We start from the raw sequence: 8,786 nt of genomic DNA, 5'->3' as shown, positions 1-8,786 counted from the left end.
AAAATTACTAAGCATTAGCTTACAGATTTGTTGGTTGTGTTCAGGTACTTCAAGATCTAAGGGCAAGGGCCCGACATGATGGTGTTGCACGCACTCTCCAGCAGTCAGTTAGGGACACTCTGATCTTTTGAACAATTTAATTGATGTAATGGATTTTTGAGAAACACTTTATGGTTGGAACTTACAAATAAGGAACCTTGATTTCTTTTTAAATGAAAATTTTTATTTGAAATTTTTGGCTATTACAAATTGGTATCAGAGCCTTGTTTTGAGGGATTCGAGCACACTTTCGGGTGTGTCAGAACTCAAACTGGTGGAATGGTAAAATTGTTTTCCAAAAATCAAAAGTTAAAAACTTCTTGAAACCGATTTCTTTGTAAGAAAAAGGGAGAGTGCAATACGCGTAACCTGCCAAGCTCAAGTAAGTTTTTCCCTAATATGTTATCCATGTTATAGATATATTTGGAAATTGATAATTGGATGGATTTTGCTATGTGTATGCTTTCAAGTTGTATACGTTTAGGATTGCATAGTCATAGAATGATGAATTATGTCTTATAATTGTTCCTTGTCTGGATTGTGGTCTAGGGTAGAAACTTATTTGAAAGTCTTTGTGATTCTATTTGTGTATAACTTGCATGCATAGGGCAACCTAATATGATTGATTTGATAGAGATTAAGAAAATCTTAGGATAGCCTAGGATTTGGGTTATATGGTATTCTGCGGGTCATGTTATTGTTTCAGGGCGAATTAGAGTTTTTAGGTAGAGCCTTGAGGAAGGTACAAATAGGTGTGGAAAGTAGTATTGGGGCCGTACTACTGAAAGCACATGACATGTACCCGAATCAATGTTAGACCCGGAAGCTCTAAGGAGACCGGTGAGGACGAGGGATTCCTTTTTTTTTTTGAATATCTTTATCATTCTGTTATGTGGTATTTTTAGTTGAGGATGGTGATGATCACTCGAGGTTCGGAATCAAGATCGGGATCTGGGTCGGGCTCCGGTGTAGAGCCCATTAATGAGAGGTTGCGCGATCTTATCGCAACCGAGGTGACATGTGGCATTCTTGACAAAACCCCGGTGATTTTCGAGACCGTCAAGGAGGGTATCATGGAGATCATGGAGGAGCGGCTCAGGTCTTTTCGAGTCGAGATTGTTGCAGGCCAGGTTAGAGCCCGAGCTCCCTCGTTCCAGGAGTTTAAGGCGTGTGGTGCGCCTGAGTTCTTTGGGGTTAGGACCCCATCACGATTCGGCATTGGGTGGCAGACATGGAGAATGCCCAACACACGAGTTTTTGCCCTGAGGTGGAAAATGTGGAGTTCGCATCTTGTATGTTGAGGGACCGAGCTCGAGACTGGTGGGAGGAGGTACCCGCGAGGTAGGGTCAGCAGGTGTGGCTGAGATGGCTTGGTCGGAGTTTGTGAGGAGATTTGATCAGGAGTTTGCACCGTCTATCGAGGTGCAACAATTAGTGAGAGAGTTCCAGGACTTGCAGCAGACTACCGAGACTGTGGCGGAGATCACCACCAAGTTTCGGGAGCGAGCTTTATTGGTTCCACAGTACGCTGCGAACAAGGAGATGAAGAAGACCATATATCATTTCATGCTGAGAGATGACATTCGAGAGTTCGTGAGTTTCTTAGGGTGCAAGACCCTGAATAACATGGTAGAAAAGGCCCGGGAACGAGAGATTGGGTTAGAGCTCCGCACGAAGCGGAAGCCGGAGCAGGTGTAGACAGCTGTAGGTCAGGCTAGGAAGCCTAAGACCTCATGAATTGAGTTTTTTTTTAATGAAAAAAAACACTAACTTTTACTGTAAAAGAGATTTTTCTACTAATATATAGTAGGTAGGATATAGTAGTCAAAAAGTTAGTTTTTTTCATTTAAATTAAAAAAAAAAACCCAAAACCGTAGGTTTTTAGACGAAACAGTAGATCATTTTTAATCTATTATTTGGGAAACAGTAGACTTCTCAGAGGATACAGTAGACTATTTTTTCGTCTACGGTTTCATAGTGAAAAATAAAAAAAAAATTATATACTAAAATCAAAACAGTAGGTAAATGGACGACACAGTAGACCATTTTAACCTACGGTTTTGTGGGTTAGTTTGACATAAATCCTAATTTTTAGCTAAAAAAATAAGAAATCATTAATAAATTTGGTTAGATTAGTAATTTTTCTATAAAAAAAAATCACATTATTTAGAAATGAGTTAAACTCATCCAACTCATCAACCAAATTAAAAGTTCTATTTGTATCTCATTCATCCCCTCTCGTTTTCCCAAGAGATGCAATTCACTCCGATTCCAAAGGCTTGTCCAATCAAAGCGCTTTTTCGGTGATTATTTATTTATTTATTTTTTTGTGTGATTATCTAGAATTGGAAAAAAGGAATCAGCGAGAAAAATATGGAAGTGCTGTTATTCTTGCACGCGTGTAGACACCACACGTACGAGCGACGATGAGTCAAGAAGTTTCTCAAATCCTCCAGGAAACTACTGTTGGCCACCTTTATAACTCCTTCCCAAACCCATTATTACTTCTTCGTTAAGTTCAGAATTTGTTCAAATTACCCTCTTGTTTTCCCAATTCCAAACCCTAATTTCTCAATTTCGAGTCAGATAGCCGGAAGGTTACTCGGATTTCTCTAAGATGTGGAACCAACAGCCATTTGGGAAGACCGACGTGGAGTCGGGAACAAGCGGAGTGCTGTATCCAACGATGTTGGAGTCGCCTGAACTCCGGTGGTCATTCATTCGGAAGATATACTCTATCGTCGCCATACAGTTACTTCTTACCGTCGCTGTCGGTGCCGTCGTTGTCTCTTATCATCCCATTGTCACTTTCATGACAACAACCACCGGTGGATTGGTTTGTTATATTGTTCTCATCATCGCGCCATTCATAAGTAAGTTCTCGAATCAATTTCCCTCGATTTCTTTGTAATATATGTATTTTTTGGTTTAAATCGTGTGAGCATGAATCGATGAGGTTTTTCTGTTATAATTTGCTCGGATCCTTATTATGTTTTTCTTCTATCAATCGTCAATAGATGAAATTCTAGTGGTATAATTTGGTTTGATTTCTTTGTAACTTCTAATGTTCTTTCGAATCCGTATGATCGTGTATTTGATTACGGTTTTGTGTTGTTTTACAGCCCTGTGCCCATTGTACTACTATCATCAGCGTCATCCGATCAACTATCTGCTTCTTGCGATCTTCACTGTGACTCTTGCTTTCGCAATCGGTTTGACATGCGCATTCACTAGCGGTAAGCATCGTTTCCGTTATTCCATGTCAAACATATTTTCTAGGGTTATTATGCATGTTCAATTTCGAATTGCTAGCATGTATGGAAGAAAAAACACTTATAAATAAGTAATTAACGACTGCAAAAGAATCCGGAAAACCCTAATGTTGGATAATATTGCAGGGAAGGTGATATTGGAAGCTGCTATTCTGACTGCGGTGGTGGTCGTGAGTTTGACCTTGTTCACTTTTTGGGCTGCAAGAAGAGGCTACGACTTCAACTTCTTGGGGCCATTCTTGTTTGGTGCCATTATGGTTCTTATGGTCTTTTCTCTCATTCAGGTTCATCATCTGATTTTATCCAATGAATTCCTTTCCTAATTTCTGGATTCATTCAGATAATTTACATGCTTGTGTTCATTTGTGCAGATTTTCTTCCCTTTGGGTAAGATTTCAGTGATGATATACGGGTGTCTGGCTTCCATTGTCTTTTGTGGGTACATTGTTTATGATACTGATAATCTGATCAAACGCTACACATACGATGAGTACATATGGGCTTCTATCTCGCTTTATCTTGATATCATCAACCTGTTCTTGTCGCTGCTTACTGTTTTCAGAGCTGCTGATAGTTAGATGTTTGGTATGATGGATATGATACTTTGTTAATTGCATCCTGTTGATATATATGCACACACGAAATGATGTATTGGAATTGTGGATAAACATATGAGATGATATTGGTTGCTTTTTCAACTTGGTTGCTATGGAGCTAGCTATTCGTTTAATTAATGTGTTTCTTGCTTTTCGTACTTAGTTAAATTTATTTAATTTTTTGTAAATACTTTATAATTGTCTTGTTTGTTATCTTTATTTTATTTTTTTATGTATATGTTTTTTGCTGTTTGCCGATAAGTAAAAACTAGCATATATATTATCAAGAAACTTTATTAACTTATTGCTAGTTTAATAAAATATTCTGGCATTCTAAAAGGATGATAATTATTTATTTATTTGTCATGGATTTTATTGATTTCCAATAAAATATTGTAATTTCATTTTACATGAAGACATTGTAATTTGCGTTTTTAAGCTAATTATAATATTATATTTTAGAAAATCTATTAGATTATTTTTACTAAAATAGTTTTATTTTTAACTTTATAATAGAAAAATCATATAATAAAAAAATAAAGAAAATATGTCTATATCTTTTGTTCTTTTGCCAGAGCAGTTTTTCAATTCTAAAAACAATGATGTTTTATTTTCTTGCGATATACATTCATTATTGTGTATTTATGTTTAATGCAAGGTTTTCAACTTTGAAAGACACATCTTGCAAAAATATATATTAGATTGTAAACTTCATCAAAATTATTCTTTAACTTTGATTGAGAAACGGACCTGATGCATTAGTTGATGGAGTTTAAAGCAAAAGTGTTAAAATTTTGTGGACTTTAAATTTGAATGCGAACGGGATTGTTGCTTTGCTTTATTTGGACCGGGCTTTGGGTTAGTAGATCTGTATGTAGCGATAAAGTTGAAGGTTCATTATGAATTTGTCACTTTGTCTGATATTACGTGTACCCGGATTAACAATATCAAACCAAGATTTTTAAAATATCAGCAACATTATTACTTAATATCCATTTTAAACACAAACTCTACTGAAAGAGAAATGTCTTATCAACCATTTTTTACTTTTTTTTTTATTTTTGTTTTTTTATCTATCAAATCTGCTAATACGTATTCACATCTTACATGAGACAAATTATTCAAACATAAAAAACAACTTACATGTGACAAATTATTCAAACACAAAGAACAAGTATCAACTGCAAATATCAAGAACATAGATATTGCAAATATCGTAACAACTCATAATCGATCTCCGTGCTCATGCAATATATTTGCCATGAAGAAATTAGCAAGTTAAGCAAAAAAAAAAAAAGCAAGCTAAATTTAGTTCTAATAACATGTATTTCCGGTCCCTAGCTCAAATCTTTCAATATATTGTAACGTCTTAAATTCCATAATAAAATTTTTCATTTTTATAATAGAATAAACATTCATTCTTATATAGTTACATTATGTCAATCAATTTGTTCAAAAACCATAATTCAAAATCTGAGTTATAAGGAAAACAATGCGGAATCTTGAATCATAAATCCATTGATATGCATGTGTACAATCCTGCCTTCGAAATCAGATAAGAACCTGAAAAACATTTAACTCCATAACTCTAAGCCAAAACTTAGTGAGTTCCCCAAAATACCCTACACAACAATACATATTTAATGCATACACGTCGAGCCACAACATAAGACTAGATTGCCCCCGAGCCCACAACATAAGACTGGTTGCCCCCTCATGGGCCATCAACTTATGACTGGCTTGCTCCCAAGCCCATAGTATAAGACTGGATTGCCCCTACCGGACCATTAGCTTATGACTGGTTTGCTCCTGAGCCTACAACATAAGACTGGATTGCCCCCTCCAAGGCCCTTAGCTTATGACTAGATTGTTCCCCGAGTTTGTTGGCTTATAGCACAAAGCAGTACCGCCTCAACCCAACCATACTATGTCGACATATGCACACAAAACAATAACAAGCAACATAAGTAATCATAATAGATCTACCAGTCTAATAGAACACTACAACATAACAACATCCTACATATAATGACATATACTGCAGTACAAAGTATAGTGAGAAAACTCACTTGAATGAAGAGCTGAAATACACTACTCAAAGTTCCATAGTATCAGCTACACGATCCTCATAAACAAAACCTAGACTAATCTTCATACTACAGTTTAATACCCCTCCTCAATGTTTAACCAAAAGTCAAACTGGTCAAAAAGTCAATGGTCAATGGCCAAAGTCAACCCCAGTCCACTCTTACGTCGTGACCACTCATTGGTCACGTCGTTTCATATTCATGACAAAACAGTCACGATGGCACCAAACGTCACGTCGTGGCAAGCAGGATGCCACGTTATGAAAGCTGAACTCTCACAGCTTAATGGGTTAAGCTCTTAATCCTTCAAGCCACCCAATCATACTTTCTAGAAGGCTTTCTTACTTATATTCCAACATAAAAATAATAGCTTTACAAACATGCATGCCCAATACAAGTATAAAACTCAAACTAGGTCAAAATGGAGAAATAAGACCAAAATCTCATGCATGAAGCTCAATACACATTCAAGCTTCAGATCCAAAAGCTATAAAGACCAAAGGACCAAGATGAGCTATATAGTTGCAAACTTTATCTCATCAAACCAACCCAAACTTGAAAATGAGCCAAGAAATGCAATAAATCCTAAATATATGGAGAAAGAACCAAAAAGGTTGAAGCTTTATACCTTCCCAAGCTCTACCAGATGCATGGGATGCAAGATATGGAGTTATACACTCTTCTAACTAGCAAACACACCATTTCTTTCTTCTTCAAGGATTAAAATCACCACAAAGAGATCACAAGGTAAAGATGAAGGCTAGGGTTTCTTGGAGGCTAAAAGGGAGGTGATGGAGGCTAAGGGTATGCAAACCCTAGCCCTCACTTCCTTTAAATAGGGGCACAAATCCCAGAATTAGGGTTAAACACACGGGAGGCCATCACATCGTGACCAAAGGCTTGTCACGTCATGACACATAAGATTAAAATGCGCTTATATAAATATTGTCACGTCGTGGCAACCATGTCCCACGTCGTGGCACAAGGTTTTTCCCAAAAACCCCATCTTTGGTCCCATTAAGTTTTTAGCTAATCCACTTTGGAAAACTTGAAACAAAGCACATACTTGGGAACTGCGAAGTGAAATAATCAGTGAGGAGAGTATTGACAAAAGACTACTAAGTATACGGTACACCTGAAATCACTATACAAAGAGAAATACCTCGATACTTTTTGCGATAAAGAAATGGGAAATACGCAATAAGTCCCTAAAGTTTGACTATATTAACACAAATACCCTCCCTGATTTTTTTATTTTTTATTCTTTATTATTATTATTATTATTATTATTATTATTATTATTATTATTATTATTATTATTATTATTATTATTATTTTTGCAATTTAGCCTAAAAAATTGGTAAAATCTTGCAAAAAAAAACCAAACATTGTTCCCGACTAATGCAGGTTTTCAGGGTTTTTCTGAAAATTTTAAGGATTTTTCTGAAAATAAACAATCATAAATGACTTTTTTCAGTAATAGTGTTACAATTTAAAGGCTTTTCTGAAAAATTTTCTTTTTATATCTACTAAATTAATGAAGAAAGCTCATATATATATATATATATATATATATATATATATATATATATATATATATATATATATATATATATATATATATGATATCTTAATGATTGTAGTTATCATATATAATTTAAGAGTAATTGTTGATTTATCGTATGAAGCATGTTTTTAGGCTACATGTTACATTTATTGTTGAATATTCAGGTCTTGTGTGTAAAAAAGAAGTGACTTAGGGAGGAGGGAGTCATCCCTTCCCAACCCACTGAACCCACTGCCACATCAGTTTTTCTCTTTCATTTTTCTTCATCTTTCCCAACCCGCAACACACGTAAACTCTATCATTTTCAACCCACTCAACTCATTCAATTAAAAGAAATACAAAACAATCAAGGTAAAATCTTAATTAGCAATAGAGTTACCACTGGTATCACTTATTCTCCAGCGGGTTGTTTAATTGGTTTCACTAACCCACTTCATCCTCTTTCTCTACTTTCTCTCTCTCTTATTTTCTCTTATGCCATGTGTTTTAAAACATGCACCTTAGTTTTTTGTATTATTTTAATTGAGTGGGTTGAGAAAGATAGGATTTCCGTATGTTATGGGTTGGAAAAGATGAAGAAAAATGAAAGACAAAAATAAATGTGACAGTGGGTTCAATGGGTTGGGAGAGAATGACTCCCTCCTCATTTAGGTGTAAAAATGGCAATGGAAGGAGTTTCTATTTTTTTTTAGAATTGATCAAATTAAGTTCACGTTGTTCTAGAATAAATAACTTAAACGTCAACATGCTTAAATAGGTGTAAAAAAACGTTGGAAAAGCTACAATAGTTATAAAAACGCATGCTAACCACTAGATAAACTAACATGTTGAACCGGTACCATGTGCTACCCCTCAAGTATTATAAATATTTGATTTTTTTTTATATATTGTGCATAAAAGTGCACTCAATAGACTTAATATAAAGTTCAAATTCTAATTCATAATCTAAATAACAGCCCACTAATTATATGTGATAACTGCAATTATTAAGATACTATCTATTTCCTATATAATTTAAGAGGACTTTGTTGATTTGTCGTATGAAGAGTTTTTCTAGGCCACATGTTATTTTTATTGTTGAATTTTCACGCCGTGGGTGTAAAAAAAATGACTTAGGTGTAAAGAATAACAATGAATGAAGTTTTAATTTTTTATAAATGACCAAATTAAGTTTAAGTTGTTTCACAACACATAACTTAAATGTCATCATGCTTAAATAGTTGCA

The 8,786-nt window shown here is 35.1% G+C and overlaps 1 protein-coding gene across 1 annotated transcript; it reads left to right on the top strand.

The window, feature by feature from the left end:
- Nucleotides 1-2,446: 2,446 nt before the first annotated feature.
- LOC145076098 (protein LIFEGUARD 2-like) lies at nt 2,447-4,041 on the top strand. The gene is made up of 4 exons (XM_079022098.1): nt 2,447-2,912; nt 3,162-3,275; nt 3,438-3,595; nt 3,683-4,041. The coding sequence occupies exons 1-4, from the start codon at nt 2,657-2,659 to the stop codon at nt 3,887-3,889; spliced, it is 735 nt and encodes a 244-aa protein (XP_078878224.1). The 5' UTR covers nt 2,447-2,656; the 3' UTR covers nt 3,890-4,041.
- Nucleotides 4,042-8,786: the final 4,745 nt, after the last annotated feature.

Source organism: Lactuca serriola, chromosome 9, assembly GCF_051521515.1.
Source record: "Lactuca serriola cultivar US96UC23 chromosome 9, Lser_US96UC23_V15, whole genome shotgun sequence".
NCBI lineage: Eukaryota > Viridiplantae > Streptophyta > Magnoliopsida > Asterales > Asteraceae > Lactuca > Lactuca serriola.
This window is presented reverse-complemented; position numbering and strand designations above follow the sequence as displayed.

What these genes read in the sequence shown, in the direction of transcription:
- LOC145076098 (XM_079022098.1), top strand. Translation starts at nt 2,657, where the DNA reads ATGTGGAACCAACAGCCATTTGGGAAGACCGACGTGGAGTCGGGAACA. An exon ending in CATCATCGCGCCATTCATAA is followed by an intron (nt 2,913 to 3,161) that starts GTAAGTTCTCGA and finishes GTTGTTTTACAG; the next exon opens with CCCTGTGCCCATTGTACTAC. An exon ending in GACATGCGCATTCACTAGCG is followed by an intron (nt 3,276 to 3,437) that starts GTAAGCATCGTT and finishes ATAATATTGCAG; the next exon opens with GGAAGGTGATATTGGAAGCT.